This window comes from Salvia hispanica, chromosome 6 (genome assembly GCF_023119035.1).
Source record: "Salvia hispanica cultivar TCC Black 2014 chromosome 6, UniMelb_Shisp_WGS_1.0, whole genome shotgun sequence".
Classification (NCBI taxonomy): Eukaryota; Viridiplantae; Streptophyta; class Magnoliopsida; order Lamiales; family Lamiaceae; genus Salvia; species Salvia hispanica.
Genome location: NC_062970.1, coordinates 12030901 through 12051058, shown reverse-complemented (window position 1 = coordinate 12051058; position 20158 = coordinate 12030901). Strand labels below are relative to the sequence as shown.

At 37.6% G+C, this 20158-nt stretch overlaps 2 protein-coding genes across 2 annotated transcripts; both read left to right on the top strand.

Moving 5' to 3' along the window:
• The first annotated feature begins 9068 nt into the window (after window positions 1-9068).
• Window positions 9069-12477, top strand: LOC125196893 (probable sulfate transporter 3.4). Its single transcript, XM_048095553.1, has 13 exons — window positions 9069-9351; window positions 9486-9534; window positions 9611-9818; window positions 10080-10251; window positions 10496-10561; window positions 10644-10757; window positions 10844-10960; window positions 11042-11168; window positions 11246-11532; window positions 11609-11799; window positions 11872-11957; window positions 12054-12130; window positions 12218-12477. Exons 1-13 carry the CDS (start codon window positions 9088-9090, stop codon window positions 12359-12361), a joined length of 1902 nt encoding a protein of 633 aa, XP_047951510.1. The 5' UTR covers window positions 9069-9087; the 3' UTR covers window positions 12362-12477.
• Window positions 12478-13366: 889 nt separating this feature from the next.
• Window positions 13367-18030, top strand: LOC125196123 (factor of DNA methylation 1-like). Its single transcript, XM_048094502.1, has 7 exons — window positions 13367-13499; window positions 14345-15242; window positions 15604-15785; window positions 16349-16438; window positions 16538-16825; window positions 17136-17354; window positions 17564-18030. The coding sequence occupies exons 2-7, from the start codon at window positions 14345-14347 to the stop codon at window positions 17789-17791; spliced, it is 1905 nt and encodes a 634-aa protein (XP_047950459.1). The 5' UTR covers window positions 13367-13499; the 3' UTR covers window positions 17792-18030.
• The last annotated feature ends 2128 nt before the right edge of the window (window positions 18031-20158 follow it).

Sequence of the window (20158 nt, the reverse complement as noted above, 5' to 3'; positions counted from 1 at the left end):
AACTAATTTTTTAGTGAAGATTAGTTTGTAAAGTAAATATAGACTCAACTTTAAAAAAAAAAAAAAAAAAAAAAAAAAACAAATGAAATAATTACCAAATTATATAGACCATTTTCCTTTAGATTACCATTTTTTTCTAAGAGAAAGGATATCACACGGCCACGTTAAGAAAATATTATGTTTCTTTTAACTTTCGTCGATACGTGAAATACATTTTTAATATCATACTGTAATAAAGAAATTTGGTAAAGAATTATTTCATGAACATTATTTAGGCCGTAAGAAACACTCAATTTTTTATTTTGTGAGCTAATAGCACCCGCAACACGATGTTCGACCTGTTTTGTCAAAATGCGGCAGTCGTGACCAACATTGTGGGTCAGCGTTTTGGTAAGTTAGTCCCCTGCAAAGCCATTTCGTCCCTTGTATGTGCGAGCAAAGCACCGGTCATTCTCAATCAATTATGACGTGCGTTTTTCCTAATATTTAGCTGATTTTTTAAATAAAATAGACAACATTAGTTTTTAAAGTTTCTTTTTTTTTTGTTCTCTTTTTACCCGTTACAATGGTCAATTGCCACATTACACACCTTATTTCTAACTTAGATCGTTAGATTACAAGACTAATGCTACAATTCATTCCATCCTATGCCCAATACTGAAAATCATCTCACATGCAACCAAACACGTACTACACGTTTTGACGTCTGAGTATCCCTCACAATTTTATATGGGCCCAAAATGAGTATATTCCTGAAATAAAAATGTCTACTATGTCTAAAATTTTATAAAGAGTCTGCCAATATGATTATAGGAATAAGGTTGGAGTCACATTAGATGCGTGTATCAATGGTAGGTAAAACGAAATATAAGAAAGCAAATTATAGACTCGTGTTAATTAAATTAAATGGGTAGTGATAAACGCACATACTTGAACGTACATATAAGAAATCTAAGAAAATTGTACGTGTCAATAAGGTGGATAGGGTTATTACCAGCTCAAAATGGTTAATTATCATTTTTCTTTTTGTCTTCAAATTCAACTATTTATATAACAGAATATTAACATATTATCAAGATTGCTAAAAGAAGTTTAAGTTTCCACACATACAAAATCTAAGGGTGTCTCCACCGGTGTCCTTCCCACTCACCCGTCGCGGACGGGCGATCTGACGGGCGCCATAGTGGGCCGGACGGCCGCCCACGCCCGTTCCGTGTGCCCCTGCGATGGCCTCGCCCCTCCCGTCGACGTCCGACCGGACGTCCGCCACTGTGGCGAAGGTCGGACGTCCGACATTTTTAATTTTTTTTTTAATTTTTTTTTTTTTTAAAAAAACTCTATAAATAGGGCTCCCCCAACTTCATTTCATTCACACCACTTGTGTTGACAAGTTTCTCTCTCTCTACAAATTTCATTTCTACTACAATGGAGTACAATAGAAACTCCCCCACCACGAGCGGAGGGAACACACCCTCGATTCCCATCGGATCGGAGGGAAATTTTGCGGGGATGAATCCCCAGATGGCGGGGATGGGCGGTATGCCGGCGATGACTCCCCAAATGTTCTACAATATGTACACTTGGATGAGTCAAATGGGTCAGATGATGCCGGGGGCAGCGGGTATGCCGGCAAATATGTCGGGGATGGGTGGGACTGCGGGGATGGGCGGTATGCCGCCAAATATGGCGGGGATGGGTGGGACTATGCCAGGGGCAACGGGGATGGGCGGTATGCCGCCAAATATGGCGGGGGTGGGAGGGATGATGCCCGGGGCAGTGGGGATGGGCGGTACGCCGCCAAATATGTCGGTGAGTGGGTCGATGCAGCACAGGAGCCCGAGGACGCCTAGGGAATCTGTCTATCGGCCATATATAGATTTGTTGGCCGATGACTCCCCTTCTTCTGTTCCGGAGACTCAGTACGCCGGCATCGAGACTTTCTCTTTTGAGGATTTGGGGCTATCGCCGATCCGTGAGACTCCCCAGGAGGCGGGGCATGCAAGGGGCAGGAGAAAAGGCAAGGCCACGGCCAGGAGCGGGGGTAGGGGCAAGGGCAAAGTCCCGAGCTCTTCCTCACACACGGGGGCAGAGGAGGAGGAGGGTGTGGATGAGACTGAGAGGAGGACGATCTGGACCGTGTGGGAAAATGCCGCGCTTGCGAAGGCATGGATCGGTGTTGTAGAGGATCCCTACGTCGGAGCGAACCAGTATGTTGACCGAATGTGGCATCGCATCGGTGCCGCCTACTGCGCCATCAAACCGCCTGGGGCGAAGCCTCGCATCCCCGAGCAATGCCGGAAACGGTGGCTCCGGTTGAGGCCTAAGCTCAGTCGTTTTGCCGCCCTCTACCAAAACAACATGCGCATGGTAAGCAGCGGCATGTCTGGGATGATGTGCGGAGACAAACCTTCTCCCAGTACCCCAGCAAAGAGTTGGGGATCAAAGAGTTTGACCAGTGGGAGGCCTTTCTCGTGGTCAAGGAATCGCAAAAGTTTGCGATTGGTGTCGAATCGGGCTGGAAGCGGACGAAAATCAACTCTTCCGGTGAGTACAGCCAGCAGTGCTTGGTTCGCACGAGCTCCCCGAAGCCGAGGAAGTGGCCCCGCTACCACGAACAGACTCTCGCCGTCGTCGTTGCCCGATGGGGCAACGCGAGGCTGCGCAGCGGATGGCGAGGAAGCGGCAGCTGCAGCGGGTCCTACGAGGTCGAATCGGAGGTCCCGGGAGGAGAAGAGGACGACGGCCTCGCCCGCGCGCAGCAAACGAAGACCCTGTGCGAGATCACTTTGAAGTGGTATAACACGCACGATCCAGTCTTGAGAAGGCTGTGCAAGGAGATGGTCGACCGATGTCGGCGCGATTTAAGGATGCCACCCATTGATGATGATGGCGTCGAGATCGGGGGCGGGGACGTCGGAGGTGGCAGCGGCACGGGCGACGGGGACGAGGACGAGGAGGAGTGAGAGCCGAGGGTATTATGTAATTTTATTTTTAAACTATGTTTTTTTAAAAATTATGTAATTTTTTTTAATTATGTAATTTTTTTTTAATGTAATTTTCGTATTTCCCGTTCGTATTCGTGTCGAATTTTAATTCCGTGAATTTAAATTTTAATTGTGAATTAATTTAATTATGGGAAGGGATAGTGGAAGGGCTAGTGCAGTGGGAAGGACTAGTGATGTGGCAGTGGAATTGGAAGGGCTGGTGCTGACGTGGCATGGGAAGGGCTAGTGGAGGGGCGCCACCGGAGACACCCTAAGAAAATAACTATACGTAATATCGTACACGCTCAATCCATATACCAGTACCAATTATATTTTCTAATTTTTCGGTATTTTGCTTTAGGAATGATATTTTCCAATTTATAGGTATTTTGTTTTAGGAGTACTGCATGCACTCGACATCAGTACTAGAAAGAGGATATTATCATGGGGAGATGCTAAAATGACAACGCTATTTTGAGTGACACTGTACCACCAATCTGAGCAGTTAGATTTTGGATCTGATTCACCCTTAGCTTGCCATGTGGCAGGCTCAATTTTAAATAAAAAAATATTAAAAAAATGCTAAAGGCTAAAATGGAAAATCTTCCTTTAAGTTTTATCTCTAACCTCAATTACGTCATTTCCTCTTCTCTCTTTCTTCAATTCTGGCAAATATTATTTCAAATCTTCATCAATAATCACCAAAATTCGCAGCGCTATTTTAAATCTGTGTAAATTCTTCCAAAGATCATGGATTGCTATTTTCAATCTCATTTTTCAATTTTGCAGATGTTCAATCTTTGTTGTTCTCGCAAATATTCAACCTCTCTAATTCATCATTAAATCTTCAACCTTCATTGAAACAATTCACCGATTTCGCTGACGGTAAGTATTACTTATCATCGTGTGATTGTTAAATTGCTTATTACATTTCATGGATTTTGATATGCGATTGAATTTCATGAATTTGATAGGTAATTGAACTCACGGATTTGTGTCTTCTCTTGTAAATGAAATTTAGGTATTGAGAATTGAATTTCTTTTGGTTATATTTCATATCTTACTGCAATTTAGTGATTGAGTGTTTGTATTACGCCTTACAAATTCTTACAAATTCGTCTGGCATATAACTTGACGGAATATGTTATGTTGCTTGCTTATGTTTACTAAATTGCATGTTAGCGTTATTTAATGACCCATTGAAGAAATTCTCTGATTTCAAGAGTTTGCAAATGAAATTTATGTATTCGTAATTAAATTTCATGGAGTTCAGATTCCAAGACTGATGTAATTTATTGATTGATTGTTTTATACAAATTTTGTACGTTTGTTTGCTTGTTTATATATGTGATATTGCTTGCTAATGGGTATTAAATTCCATGTCAGTTTTCAGCTGTAATGCAAGATTTTGGGAAAGAGTTGAGAGCTACTCCCCGACCTTACCTGGTATCGAAAAGAGAAAAAGAGTGGAAGAAGATTTTATTTCATCGGATGACCATATGTAATTGAAGTTCAGATACTTAAAGAGTTGAGATAAACTCCTCGGCATTGAAATCTGTAACAAGCGTTTTCACATACTATCATAAAAATTCGATAGTGCTTGCCTCAGAATATGTAATTGCTTGGTTGCATGTGTTGGATTGCTTGCTTCATTATATGAAATATCATATCTTGTCATTAATTCCATATTCTTCTTTATAATTTAATTGCATCACATATTGCATGTCAATTTATCATTTAGTGCTTTGTATTACCAAGGATTTTAACATATTAGTGCTTGAAGTTGTTTGTACTCAACTCAAAATTTGTATCGCAATTTGCTAGCAATGTGTCAGAATATGTTACAAGAGTTTGTTTTTCTTGCCAATGTGTCATAATTTGCTTCCTATTGTAAATCATGTCTTCTGTGTGTTTAACATTCAATGTCTACACCAAACAAAAAGTAACCAAAAACTATCTATGTATACATCAAAAGAAACCAAAAGTCATTTACCATCAAGAGTTAGTTTCCTAAAAAAAATTTAGACAAAACACAGGGACGTTCATTCTCCTAAAACAATATCATTCACCATTTAAGGTCCGGAGTACTCTACAACTATCTTTTCAGCATCAACGGGTCCCTTCTATTGTGCCTCTTCAAAGTGGCGTGTTGTCGTACTCAATACATCATCCAATAACTTATTTTGAGCTTCTACAGATTTCCTTCGAGTCATCTTCTGCAGCTTTTGCGGTTACCTTCCTCTCTCTAACCATTGTTTAATCGTGTTCTGTGTTGCATGACGAAAACCATTACACTTATTATGTATTAACAAGCACATTCCCAACCATTAATAAGCAAATTATATACACATGCATGCCTTTTGACACACATTTCCAATACTTTATTAAAGCAAAAATTAAAGGAACAATTAATAAGCTTGAACAAGCAATTCTAACAAACTGAACATGCAATTCTAACATACCGAACAAGCAATTCTAACACTCTAAACAAGCAACACGTTTATCAAGCAATTCTAACACTTCGAACAAGCAATTCTACTATGCTGAAAAAGCAATACGTTTATCAAGCAATTCCAATGGGCAGACAATTTGAAATAGCTAAATAGTAGTAATGTATTAAAAGCACATTCCAAGATTGGAAAGCAACTTAAACACATGCCTTTTGAGCCACATTTTCAATGCTTATCAAGCAATTCTAACTCACTGAAAAGCAATTCTAACACACTTAACAAGCATTTTTAACACACTGAATAAGCAATTATCAAACGAATTAATTGAATTGAATTGTAAGCAAAACTAAACGTATCACAATTAAATTGGAATCAGTAACCACCGAACAGAAGCACGTACCTGTTCTGTTCAGCGACGGCAACAACTTCTATCATCGACGACCAGCGATGCCAAACGATGAAATCTGGGGATAGAATCCTACTCAAAACCAAATTTATGCTATGAAGGTCAATTATATCGACAAGCAATTCTAACACTCTAAACAAGCAATTCTAACACGCTAAAAAAGCAATACGTTTATCAAGCAATTTCAACGGGCGGACAATTCGAAATAGCTTAATAATAATGTATTAACAAGCGCATTTCAAGCTATTGGTAAGCAACTTAAACACATGTCTTTTGACCCACATTTTCAATGCTTATCAAGCAATTCTAACTCACTGAACAAGCAATTTGTTTAACAAGCAATTTGTTTAACAAGCAATTCCAACACACTTAGCAAGCATTTCTAACACACTTAACAAGCACTTATTAATCGAATTAATTGAATTGGATTGTAAGCAAAACTAAAACAATCACAAGCAATTGGAATAAATAACCAAGCAATCGGAATCAGTAACAGCGACATCAGAAGCTTTTTTCTACGATGATCAGCAATGCCAAGCGATGACTTCTGGTGACGGAATCCTACTCACAAGCAAATTTAGGCGACGAAGGTCAATTATATCGACGGACGACTGGGACTGCTATTCAGCGATGGTAGTTCAAACGAAAAAAGGCAATCGATGACTTGCAGAAACCGTTTGATTAAGGATTACAGCGCCGCCGCCCTAGGTTAATTTTTTTTCCAAAATCGGTGCTCTTAATTGCAGAATGGGGGAGAGAAACGACTATGCATTTTCAATGTAGAAGTGTGAGAGAGAGATATCTATTCTGAATCCGTTTCCCAAATTACCGTGATTTTCCAAATTCCATATCAGTTTCAAGTTAGGTAAAATGCCAATAATACCCTTTCAAGCAATGTTTACTTCACTATCAAGCAAGATGAACTCTATTTCTATAAATTAATCCAATCCGCTCAATTACTAGATCTAATGGATATAAATGGTGTTAGGTTGTCATTTTAGTTAAGGAGTCACCATAGTGCACCCCTTGTTATCATGGGAATTAGTTTATTTTTTCAGCCACTAAAGTAAGAAAGTTATGATTAATTTATGACTCCAACCAAATTGATTGCTAAATGATAGTAGTACGTTTTTGGCCTAGTATTTCACTACATTAGGCGTTACTAACAAATAATAATATCCTCACTTTAGATATTTAAATTGACCTTAATTTGTTTACTCTCTAGTAACTTGAGTTCTCTGAATGATCAACCTTTCAATTTAAAACTTCTTAATAAATTCAAGTCCGGACTAGTCAAAATAGAAAAGTCAAAATAGAAAGTATTTCCATTTTACTCCATAAAATTGACAAGGTAGAGCTTGATACCCAACAATTAAACCATTTAAACAAACTTTAAACTTGTGTTACATACCAATATTCATGATATCACCGTATCTCATCTTTTTAAAGTCCTTGATCCAATCCAAATTTCTAATGTTGCTTCGAATGTTGTCTTATTGCAAATATCCTAAATGGAACATAGAGATTAGAGACTCACAACTTTTGATCAAACTAGAGCATCCGACTAATTTATGAAGCATATCTTTGGGCTAAGAAGACAAATGAGACCTCAACACATAAAAGTAGATGTGAAAATTTGTTATGGACCTAAATTATATCCCTCCATTCATATAACAAAACATATCAATAGGCGTCAATATGCTAACAAATAGAGTCTCATCATAAAATATTAGTATTATTAATAATAAAAAATATATTGTCAGTAAAGAAAGTGATTGAAAAATAACCTAAATACCTAAAATGAAATGTGAAGAGACAAATATATCAATTATATTCCTCATGCGAAGTAAAAGCATTTATTATAGGCGTAGATTGTTGCCGAATATCAATACATTAATTTTGCGTGATTTGATCTGTTTGAAAACTCAAGAAATCTAAGGGGTTGATTGGTAGATACTGCCAATTTAGGGTGTGAAGTGTAAATATCAATATTTATGGCACCGTAGCCATTTTTTACTGATCCAATTTAGTGACAAAATCACACTCCAGAAAAATTGTTCCACTTGCAACATAGTCACTTATACTACATGTTCCAGTGATTATGTTTGGCACAGAATCGTGGTTACGGTCCGGAATCTGCGAACAATCGGCGATAAACGGTCCAGTTTCAAGTCCACACAAGTCATAAATGATTTTTTTATTATTATCTTGAGAAGTTTCCTGCAATGTAATATTAGTGCATATGTGCCATATTATAGAATTAATTAATTTGTAGTCTAGTAGTATAAGATTATAACTCTGATATTATGGTTTTCTTGCACCACTACATGCCTGCAAATTAGTAAATTACTTTGAATTTTGAGTTGATTTTGAGATAACTATGTAGTACCTGTACATGTACTACTAATTTCTCCAACTTAGAGCATCTCCAATGGCTGACTTCTCGTCTCCCTTCGGAGAGGCTTCCGGGAAGTCCGTCGGGGAAGGGCGCCATTGTGGCATGGAGAGGAGGACGCCGACGTCCCTTGAGGGCACGGGAAGGGCGGGCTGACGTCCGCCATTGTGGCGATGTGCGGACGTCCGATATTTTAATTTTTATTTTTTTTTAAGAAAAAACTCTAAATTGAATATTTGTGAATGTGTGAATTTTTTTGACTTCCGTAACGTAAATTGAATATTTGTGAATTTATGAATTTTTTTAATTGCGGAAAGTCCGCGCGGAAAGGACGATGGAAAGGGTGGATTGTGCAGTGGAAAGTCCTTATGACGTGGCAAGAGGGTGAAAAGTCTTTATGACGTGGCAGGGGGTGTATTTGGGAAGGGCGATTGGAAGGGGGTCGGGGAAGTCCGTCCATTGGAGATGCTCTTAACATATAAAAATGCGAATCTAGAAAAACCTACGAACATAAAAACATGAGATAATCAGCAATGTGAAGAAGGCCCATATCATATGAAATTTATTTACATGATTTATCTATAAAATCATCATAATTTTATTTTCGTAATCTTAAACTGTATTTAAAAATACTGTTTATCTCCTTAATTCATGGGGAAAAACAAGAGTCCACGTAAAATCTACTAAAAAAAGGCGAGTTTTCATCTCAAAACTGCCTCAAACCTGCAAAAAGAATAAAAAAAATAATTCTCTCAATCAATCCCTGAAAATCATCTACCTCAAATTTCATGGTTTGTAGAAAAATAGAAAAAAATGGCAATAAACGCAGAAAATGCGTCGACATCGTACGCGATGCCAATGTCAGGGACGGGAGTGCTCGACGTGCGCATGCCGCCGCCGATGAGCACCGCGAAGAAATTCCAGCTCCGCCTCTCGGAGATTTTCTTCCCCGACGATCCACTCCACAAGTTTAAGGATCAAACATTGTCTAGAAAGTTCGTTTTAGGCCTTCAGTATTTCCTGCCCATTCTTCAGTGGGCGCCACATTATACTCTCACGCTTCTCAAATCTGATATCATCTCCGGCCTCACGATTGCCAGCCTCGCAATTCCACAGGTAGCGTTAAAGTTCCGCGAATTGCTTTTGTTCTATTTCGTTATAATTTAGAAAATAAATGTACTGACTAAAAATTGAGAGAATTTTACTTTTAACAGATTAATTGGTAAATAGTTTGCTGTGTATCGATGCAGGGGATTAGCTATGCAAAGTTGGCGAATCTTCCACCAATTGTCGGACTCTGTGAGTGTCAAAAGTAATTTAATGTTGTGAATTTTTGACTGTAAACAGCTGATCCATAATTTGTTGAAGCATGCAGATTCAAGTTTTGTACCGCCATTGATATACTCTGTTCTTGGGAGTTCTAGACATCTTGCGGTGGGCCCTGTCTCCATTGCATCTCTTGTGATGGGAACAATGCTCCGCGAAACTGTCTCCGACGAAGAGCAGCCGGCTCTTTACCTTAAACTAGCTCTTACAGCAACATTCTTCGCAGGGGTGTTCCAGGCTTCTCTAGGCTTTCTAAGGTTGGATAATTCATTCGAGCATTAGTTTCAAAATGTTGAGAGTTTTTTTTGCAAAAATGATGATGTTGATCAACTGTGATTTCTAAGGCTTAAATAGCTGGCAGCTGCAAAAGTCTTGATATAGTTTCAATGGTTTCAATAGTTTAGGAGGTTTTCTAGCAAGCATGGAGATAATGTGCATTGATCAAACTCAAGAGTGTGTTTCTATATCAAATTTTTGAAATTGTGTGCTGAGAGTTTGATCAACTGTGTGATATGCAGATTAGGATTCATCATTGACTTTCTGTCCAAGGCAACTCTAGTCGGATTCATGGCTGGTGCTGCAGTCATTGTTGCGTTGCAACAGCTAAAAGGCCTACTTGGGATAACTCATTTCACTAACAAGATGCAACTAATCCCGGTGTTATCTTCTGTCATTCATGAGGAAAAAGAGGTAGAGACTTTCAAGAACGAGACAAATTAAACTATGTTGTTTTTTCATGTTTTGAGGTTTTCAATGTCGGCTTTGTTGGATGCCTTATAACCATGCTCAAAAGTAATCAATCTTGCTAGACATCACACCAAAAAGAAATTAATATAGCGAATGATCTTGGCTAAAACTTAAAACCACATAATTAATTAATTATACATCAATTTTCAGCAAATGCCTAAACTCTAGAGATACTTCACCTCTGCAGTGGTCATTGGAGACAATAGTCATGGGAGTGTGTTTTCTGATTATATTACTTGTCACAAGGCAAATTGTAAGTTTTCTAATATCTTATTACGAGTGTAATTTGTGAGTCGTGTCACTTGTTTCGTTGATGATGTTAACATCGATTGCAGAGCATAATATATCCAAAATTGTTTTGGATTTCAGCAGCTACGCCATTAACATTAGTTATTCTGTCTACTGCTCTAGTAGCCGGTCTCAAATCAAAGCTTCACGGCGTCCAAACTGTAAGAAAATGAGTCAGCTTCCCAAATAAATGATGAGGTGTGTGAACTTTTAGGCCATTTTATGTAAAAAATATCTATATCTACAGATAGGGAAGTTGCCTGAGGGCATAAATCCACCATCGGTCAACATGCTGTTCTTCAGCGGGCATTATATAGGCTTAGCAATAAAAACTGGTCTCATCACCGGAATACTTTCTCTAACAGTAAGGTCTCTACTTTCCAGCCAGTGTTTCTCCTTCAAACATGTAGCATGGTGAAAGTAATGATTTGGTCTTCTCGTGTAGGAAGGAATTGCAGTTGGAAGGACATTTGCAGCGCTGAAAAACTACCAAGTTGATGGTAACAAAGAAATGATGGCCATTGGCCTAATGAACATGTCTGGTTCTTGCACTTCGTGTTATGTCACTACAGGTAGCATTTTTCTTCGCAGGTTTTTTGACACGAACACAACACAAACAAGATAATGTTGGGGGTTTTGTGTTTTTCAGGATCATTTTCACGTTCAGCAGTGAACTACAACGCAGGAGCACAGACAGTGGTGTCGAATATTGTGATGGCCATAGCTGTTCTGATAGTCCTGCTGTTTCTGATGCCACTGTTTCGTTACACCCCAAACCTGATCCTTTCAGCAATCATCATAACTGCTGTGGTTGGCCTAATCGACTACAAAGGCGCCTACGAGATTTGGAAAGTGGACAAACTCGATTTCTTGGCTGCATTGTGCTCATTTTTGGGAGTTCTGTTCATCTCAGTGCCTATTGGCCTTGCTATAGCAGTAAGATCTCCATCAAACTACACACTCTTGTGGAAAGAAAGCTACGGATCTCATACACGATTGACATGAATTATAGGTTGGGGTATCGGTGTTGAAGATTCTGCTGCATGTCAGTAGGCCTAACACGGTGCCTTTAGGCAACATTCCAGGAACTAAAGTGTATCAGAGCCTCACCAGATACAAAGAGGCCGTGAGGATCCCGTCTTTTTTCATCATTGCAGTCGAGGCGCCTATCTTCTTTGCGAACTCACTTTACTTGCAAGAACGGTCAGTATATAACCCGTCGCATGCCTATGTGTTTAACTTGGTAGAACTGAAACATGTTCCAAAAACCTGCAGGATTTTGAGATGGATTCGTGAGGAGGAAGAATGGTTGGAATTACACAACAGCAGCAACATATTATGTGTGATTCTGGATATGACCGGTAACTTCATGTGTTTATATAGCTATATTTGTGGTGTTTGGTTAAAAAAATCACGAACCTTTTCTCAACCGGCCCTTGTGTTCGTTTCATGAGCAGCCGTGACAGGAATAGACACAAGTGGGATTGATCTGATCACCGAGCTCCGGAGGATGCTCAATCTACGATCAATCAAGGTAAGCATTCGGTTCATACGTTGCACTTGTATTTTACAAGTCATGTAGTTTCCCAACGTTGTTAGTGATCCTGTTACGGCCGTGCAGCTGGTGCTGGTAAACCTGGTCGGTGGTGTGATGGAGAAACTACAATTTTCCAATATATTGGAGTCGTTCGGGTCGGAAGGCCTGTATTTAACGGTTGGGGAAGCAGTTGCGGAGATTTCTTCTTCGTTGAAAACTGAACCTTGAAATAGATTACATTGTAAATTAAACTTGTGTTTGCATCTTATTATTTCAAATTTTACATGTAGTGCAATTTTGAAATGAAATGCTGAGCTCAGTGTAAACTACTACGAAACATGATGAAATGGACCTATTTGAAAAGAGCGTTGGATTAACTTCATAAACTGCGGAAATTAAAAATTATCCGTCCCAAGATATTAGACTCATATACCACTTTGAACTGTCCTAATATATTTGAGCTATTTCTATTTATGGTAAAAATTTACTTTACTACCAACTCCACTTACACTACTAAACAACACCTCCTAAATTCATATGAGTCTAATATCTTGGAACGGAAGGAATACTAAAAATTAAAAATTACTACGATATCAAGTAAATTAGGAATTGTAGTGATAATTAATGTTATGATGGGTAGTCCGTAGTCCTTGAGCACCAGACGTCTATGAAATGGTCACGGCGTTGGCAGAAATTTGATGTTGTAAGAGCATCTCCAAGGGAAGAGGCAAATGAAGAGGTAAACTCATATAACTACCATATTTACCTTTTTCTATGAAAAAATTATTCTCCAAGGGGAGAGGTATTTGAGAAGTTATTATACCTTTATCCTATTTTGAAGAGGTATCTTTACCTCTCCATCAATGAAGAGGTAAAATCTCATAACTGCCATATTTACCTTCTTTTGATGAAAAATCATTCTCCAAGGGGAAGGTATTTGAGAAGGTATTACATTTTATATTTTTTAATGCATTTGTACTTTTATTTTATTTTTAAAAAAATGATATACCTTCCTATATACCTTTTTTTCTTTGGAATGTGTTATTTTTTGAAAAGATATATTTCACTTTTTGAGAAGGTAAATGTATAATATACCTCTTTCGTTTACCTCTCCTTGTTGGAGATACTCTAACCGAATCAAAAACTAAAAAATAAAAAAATAAAGGAGCAGAGGGTCCCACTTCATATTACCTTGCTTGCTATTTCCATTTTTCCTGAACCTAAAAACTAAAGTTGGCACTCATAGTTTCCCAATTCCGCCCAATTCGATTTCTCTCACTCTAGGGTGGGATTTCCGGCTATTCTCCTTTTGCGTCGGAATTCTCCACCTTAAACGTCACCCGATCCACCGGAGCACTCTCACAAGGTGATAATTCTTTCTGTGTGATGTTTGTTATTTTGTCTGAGCTGATTCGACTGCATGTTTTACTTCAGAAATAATCTCACGAAACTTCCTAGATCCCATGGAAATAAATGACATTTATGAATTTTCCGTCGAAATATACTGTAAATGTGTATGTATTGAGTAATGTTGCTCGAGTATGTTCTTGTCCTGAGGTGTTGTTGGAACCGCGTTAGTATCTGGTTAACCTAGTTCTAATCTCATGTGCTAGAGGTCTCATATTTCGTAGGCCTTTACTTCATCCTTGGGTTTTGTATCATCAATTTATACCTTATTCAATTTCTTATCCTCCTAAGGTTTTACACTTGAGAAGCCATGATCTACTAGTAAAACGCTTTGGTTTAGAAAATTGTGTATCGCAGTAATGAAGAATCAGAAGCAGTTTATTTGAGTGCTGATTTTGTGAATCGTGTTTTTGTTCTACATAAGTCATAAGTGACAAGTTATGCTCTCTCTGTTTTTTTGGTCAATTCCTGAATACACATTGAAATTTAGGATCTGTCTAATGTTTCATTTGGTTATGTACACTCGACTCGGCAATATTAGGCTTGTCTCTTGCTCCATTTCTTTTTATTAAATGACCAGATCATTAATAAATTTCCATTAACCTCTACATTACAAAACTGCAGCATGCAAGCTTGCAAACTTGCATTCTTTTCCCAAATACAATGATGATTAATGTTGTTATTGCCCACTTCTTAATATTTGGTCTTCTTTTATGGTCTGGTTTACTTGTTCGTCATTTTTTCAATTTGTTTTGTTTTGTTGTCTTTTTAGTATTTATTATATGTTGAATGATTGTCATTCAGATGGGAAGCAGCAGCTCAGATGAAGAGTCAGATTTGAGTGACTCGGAAATAAATGAGTATAAAGAGAAACCTTATGAGCTACTTAAGGCGGGTACATACAAAGTAAAAGGCCCAAACGGTTTTCTTAGATGTCCTTTCTGTGCTGGTAAGAAGAAACAAGATTATCAGTATAATCATCTTCTTCAACATGCTATTGGAGTAGGTAAAGGCGCGAGCCGAAGTGCAAAACAGAAGGCTAACCATCTAGCGCTGGCAACTTTCCTCGAAAAAGACATGGCTAGTGAGGCCGAGCCCATGCCTCAACCCTCCATTTCTATACCCGCTCCTCAACCTGAGAAGAACGAGTTGTATTGTTGGCCATGGGTGGGGATTGTTGCCAACATACAAGACGAGCCAAAGAGTAGTGGTTCTGCTGATCGCGGCGCTTACTGGTTAAAGAAATTCTCCAGATACAAGCCTCTCCAAATTGAGATGTTCTGGGATGACCATCAACGCAATGCACAAGCCGTTCTAAGATTTGATCATGATTGGTTTGGATTCAAGAACGCAATGGAATTTGAGAAGTCCTTTGTAGCTAATGGGCGAAGCAAGAAAGGATGGGATGATCGAAGAACTTCTCCAGGGAATAATCTGTATGGCTGGTTTGCGCGGGAAGAAGATTATAATTCAGGAGGTCCTGTGGGAGACTATCTTCGAAAAAAAGGGGATCTGAAAACAATCGCTGACCTAGTGCAAGAAGCTACTAAGGATAGGAACCAAATTGTTGACAATCTGGTCAATGAAATCGATTTAAAGAATGAAAATTTGGATCAGTTGCAGACCAAGTACAATGAGAAGACATTGTCATTGAGTAGGTTGCTTGAAGAAAAAGATGAGCTTCACCGATCCTTCTATGAAGGTACGCTATCTTGGATTGTTTCGTTTTTCTACATGTTCGTATTGGTTTCTGATTGCTAAATTGGTGTCTTTATGCATGTCTCTTATCAGCGAATCTTGCGAACTTGTTTTAATCTTGTGTTAAAACCTATCACTGCTCCAAAACTTTGGTTTCCTGCCAAACTTACTCATACGCTTGTTATGATATCCTACTCTGTAATGTGATCTGCCTTGCCTTCACAACTTCAGTTGGATATCTCTGAGCTTAGATTACAATATATTGTGGCAGTTCGTAATCAAACATAATTATATTCTGTTGGTTCATTAGAAAAACCTTTTTTTGTAACATACGCTTGATTTTGCTGATTCTTGTTTGTTTTCAGAAACTAGAAAACTTCAACGCATTGCTCGTGAACACATAAAGAGGGTTTTGGATGAACAAGAAATGCTGAACATAGAATTGGAGAATAAAAAGAAGAGGCTTGATTCCTGGAGCAAAGAGCTGAAAAGCCGTGAGGCATTAACTGAGCGTGAGAGACAAAAACTTGAAGAAGAGAAGAAAAAGGCAAGTCTTTTTCCATACTATGTCTATATATATGCATATCCAAATATGAAGCTGCAGTTTTTTGTTGACTTCTTAGATCTAAGCATGAGCTTTGTTGGTGTCTCTTCTGATACTAATTTGAACGTCTTTTGTGTCATTTCACATGCTGATGCAAATTTATTATTTTTGGCATGTTCTATATGACTTGCTATGCAGGCTGGTATATGAATTTGTTGTCATGATTTATGCATTATTGCCTTCACGTTACAGTTGAATTTTCTGCTTCTAACATTTGCCACTTATCTGGACTTTGTGTTTGTGTGTTTGTTTCTTTTCCCGATGAATACATTGTAACTCAAATTCATTTTCTTCTTCTTCATCTTCTGCTTATAGTAGTACTAGTACTCATCTTTGGTTATAATGTTGGAGAGTAATTAAATTGCTGGTATGTGTACTGCTTTTGAATAGTTTCTTTCAGAATGATATGAGAAACTATATTGGTGGTAATGTATACTTCTCATCATTGATTACAATGTTATAGTGAAACTAAATTGGTGGTGTACTGATTTTTTATTTTATGGCAGAATGACATGAGAAACAGTGCGCTTCAATTGGCTTCTGAGGAGCAAAGGAAAGCTGACGAGAATGTGCTGAGGCTGGTTGAAGAACAAAAAGTATGACCTTTGATACCACTGTTCTTCCTCCTTGTATACTATTATTCAGTTAAATGTTTTGATCGCATCTCATATCATAACATCTATTTCAATGTGCAGAGAGAGAAGGAAGAGGCGCTGAAAAAAGTTCTTGAGCTAGAAAGAAATTTGGATGAGAAACAAAAGCTTGAAATGGAAATTGAAGAACTCAAAGGGAAGTTAGAGGTAATGAAACACATGGGAGGTGATGATGATGCAGCTGTTCAGCAGAAGATAAATCAGATGAATGAGCAGCTGCAGGAGAAGAAAGAGAATTTGGATAGTCTAGAAGATCTAAACCAGCAATTACTTGCGAAAGAGCGCCAAAGCAATGACGAGCTGCAAGAGGCTCGCAAGGAATTAATTGCGGTATGAAATTTGTAATATCTGATTCGATATTTTCAGTTTCCTACATCTAGTAACTAATATGCTGCTCCAAGCTGGTTAATTTATAATCATCCAGAAGAGTAGAACTTCCATGAATGCTATAGCAGTAAAAGAAGATTGTCACAGATACAGTTTCATGCATTGCATTTTTGTTCTTATTATTTTTTTCTTTTGAAGATCTGCTGATGCACAGCAAAAATAATCTCTTTTCCCTTCCGTTTGAGGGCATGCACTGCCTTTTTATTCTAGTAACTAGTAATATTTATCACATCTTTCTCTTATTGATTTTCAGGGTTTAACCGATATGCTGAGCAGCAACCGTGTTAATATAGGGATAAAAAGAATGGGTGAACTTGATGAGAAAGGCTTCAAAAATGCATGCAGGCAAAGATACCCACCCGAAGAAGCAGATATCAAGGCTCTCGAACTTTGCTCCTTGTGGCAAGAAAAGCTAAAAAATGCTGAATGGCAACCATTCCGAGTTGTTGAAGATAGCAAGGGGAATGCTCAGGTAGCTTAAAATGACTTTACTCCGTTTGCCTAACACAGCTGACATTTTCTTCAATTTACATTCAGCAATTAAGGATCTGTAGAGCCAACGATAAGAAACACTTGAAATGTCTCTAGTTTAGCATGCCTCATATCGATTGACCTTACCATCTTTTGAACTTCCCCAAATTCTTCAAAATTCATTCCATAATAGTCATGTTCTTTATGCAGCGTGTGCTGAAAGAAGACGACGAGTTGCTAGTAGACCTTAAAGAAGAATGGGGAGAAGAAATTTATAATGCAGTTGCTACAGCCTTGAAGGAAATCCAGGAATACAACCCGAGTGGGTGCTATGTGGTTCCGGAGCTATGGAACTTTAAAGAAAACAGGAAGGCGACCCTAAAGGAAGTCATTGCGTACATTCTGAATCAACTGAAGTCGCTCAAGCGGAAGAGATGATTTGAAACGCTGGGAAATAAATTTAGATGCTCATTTGTACTATGCAGTCAAAATGATTATTAAGATCTTAAATCTAACTGCATTGTTTATTATGCTGAAAGACCATGAAGCTGTTTCAGCTGTTAGGCATTGTCTAATCTCTTTAACATCGCAGCTAGAATTACTAATACAATTCGTTTGAGAATCAGATTATGTTGTTGCGCCAGCCGCCAGCCTTATTTTGATTGTTTTGTGTGCCATCTTTTGGAGCAACGCAGGTTACAATATTTCTATTCATTCATTATGCATTTTTTTTATAGTAATTCATTTTTTAAAATTTTGATAAATTCGACCTATAAAATATTGGTTGACTTTTGAACTCGAGCATTATCGACACACACAATCCACCATATCCATCATTAGCTACTTAACTTATTCATTATTCCATACTTTAATGATCCGATCTCGATATTAACAAATATACATAAATTAGTTTAATCTTAACTTAAATAAAATTAATACTCCCTTCTTCCTAGATAACTCGTCTCAGTTTGACCGGGAGCAGGTTTTAAGAAAATATAATAAAAATGAGTTAAAAAAGTTAATGGAACGTGGATCCTACTTTTATATATTATTTTTATAATAAAATGTGAGCAAGAATGCATTAATGGAATATGAGGTCCACTACTAAAATGGTAAAAAGTGAAATGAGACGAACTATGTGGGACGGGCCGAAATGGAAAAATGGGATAAATTATCTGGGACGGAGGGAGTATATTTTTTCAATTCAAAGTAAACCAACCAAATCAGAATACTAATTAAATACAATTATATACCCCTTCCATCTCATAAAAATATACACTCTTTCCTTTTAAGTCCGTCCCACAAGAATATGCATTTTTCAATTTTAGAAATTCTTTTATCTCTAAGAGGTGACATTTTAAGAGCGGGAATTATTTTGAATTGGCGCGTGCGACTGAATTATTTCCGCTTATTTATATTTTGGATCTTACTCATTATTAAAAAATATAAATAAAAAAAAGTTTGTGAAATAGTACGAGTTTCACTTGTATAATTTTGAATGAAATATGAGTGAAATGAGATTGAAATATGGATGTGATCAAATGAAAACTCTAAATATTGTACAAACTCAAAACTATGAATTGGACCATTGAAAAATGTCAACATATCACAAAAGAGCATCAACGGGAAAATGTCAACAGAATAAAATTCTGTAGTCAATGATTGATGTTGTGTTGATACTGTGTTGACATTAAAATCTTGAAATTTTACGTTGTGTTGATATTGCATTGAAACTGTGTTGAAGCTGTGTTGAGGAGTTTTGAGTTTGTACAATATATAAGTTTACATTTTATCACTACCCTATTAAAATACGAAACCCTATTATCATTACTCCTTCCGCCCGTTATTATGAGTCTCATTAGAGTTCCGCACGAGTCTTAAGATATTCCATCCCATAAAAATATGGGCAATGGATATGTAACGGGAATTAAAACAAAATTGGTAAAGTAAGAGATAAGGACAATGATATGGCAAAGTAAGAGAGATGGGGGATAATGATGCACATATTTTTGTTGGTGGATAGTGGGACCTAAATTATTAAATTGATATAACTTTCTAAAAATGAAATGCACATATTTTTTGTGGGACGGATAAAAATGGAAAGTATATATATTTTTATGGGATGGATGAGTATAAAGAAAAGTGAGTGAGAAAAAATAATGGAACGTGATATTTATATTAATTTTGTAATAGAATGTGAGTTGAAAATGAAGTATATTTTATAATATAAATGAACCGAAACCCTTATTAGCGAATGAATTAAAATAACGAACTGAGAACCTTAGTAGCATATATACGAAGGAAGTATAATACAAATGAATGAACTATAGTAAAGAAAAAAAATGGGACTTCAATTTATGAACGAAGGGAGTACAATACCATATAAAATTTGAGCGGTTGTAAAAAGACGATGTCGAGAAAAGATTTGTTAGTACGGGGCATTAAACTAGGACATCATTAATATTCCTATATGAAAATTTAATTAATCTCAACCGGACAGGTTTTACACATTAAACCAACTTGAGTCATCATTTTTATTTAAAGTAGCATTTGTACGATACAATGTAAATTAAATAAATCTATTCAAGCGTCTATATAGTGAGCGCCATATGTTATTTCTATGGACTTCTACGTATGGTGAAGTGAGAGATGCATCTTGCCATAGTATCCTCGGAATATCACTTGTATTATTATCTTCCAAAGCATAAAAATAGACAATTAAGATGGCGTTAGGTTTTCAAGTTAAAATAATACTCCCTCCGTCCCAAGGAAGATAACCCCTTTCTTGGACGGCACGGGATTTTA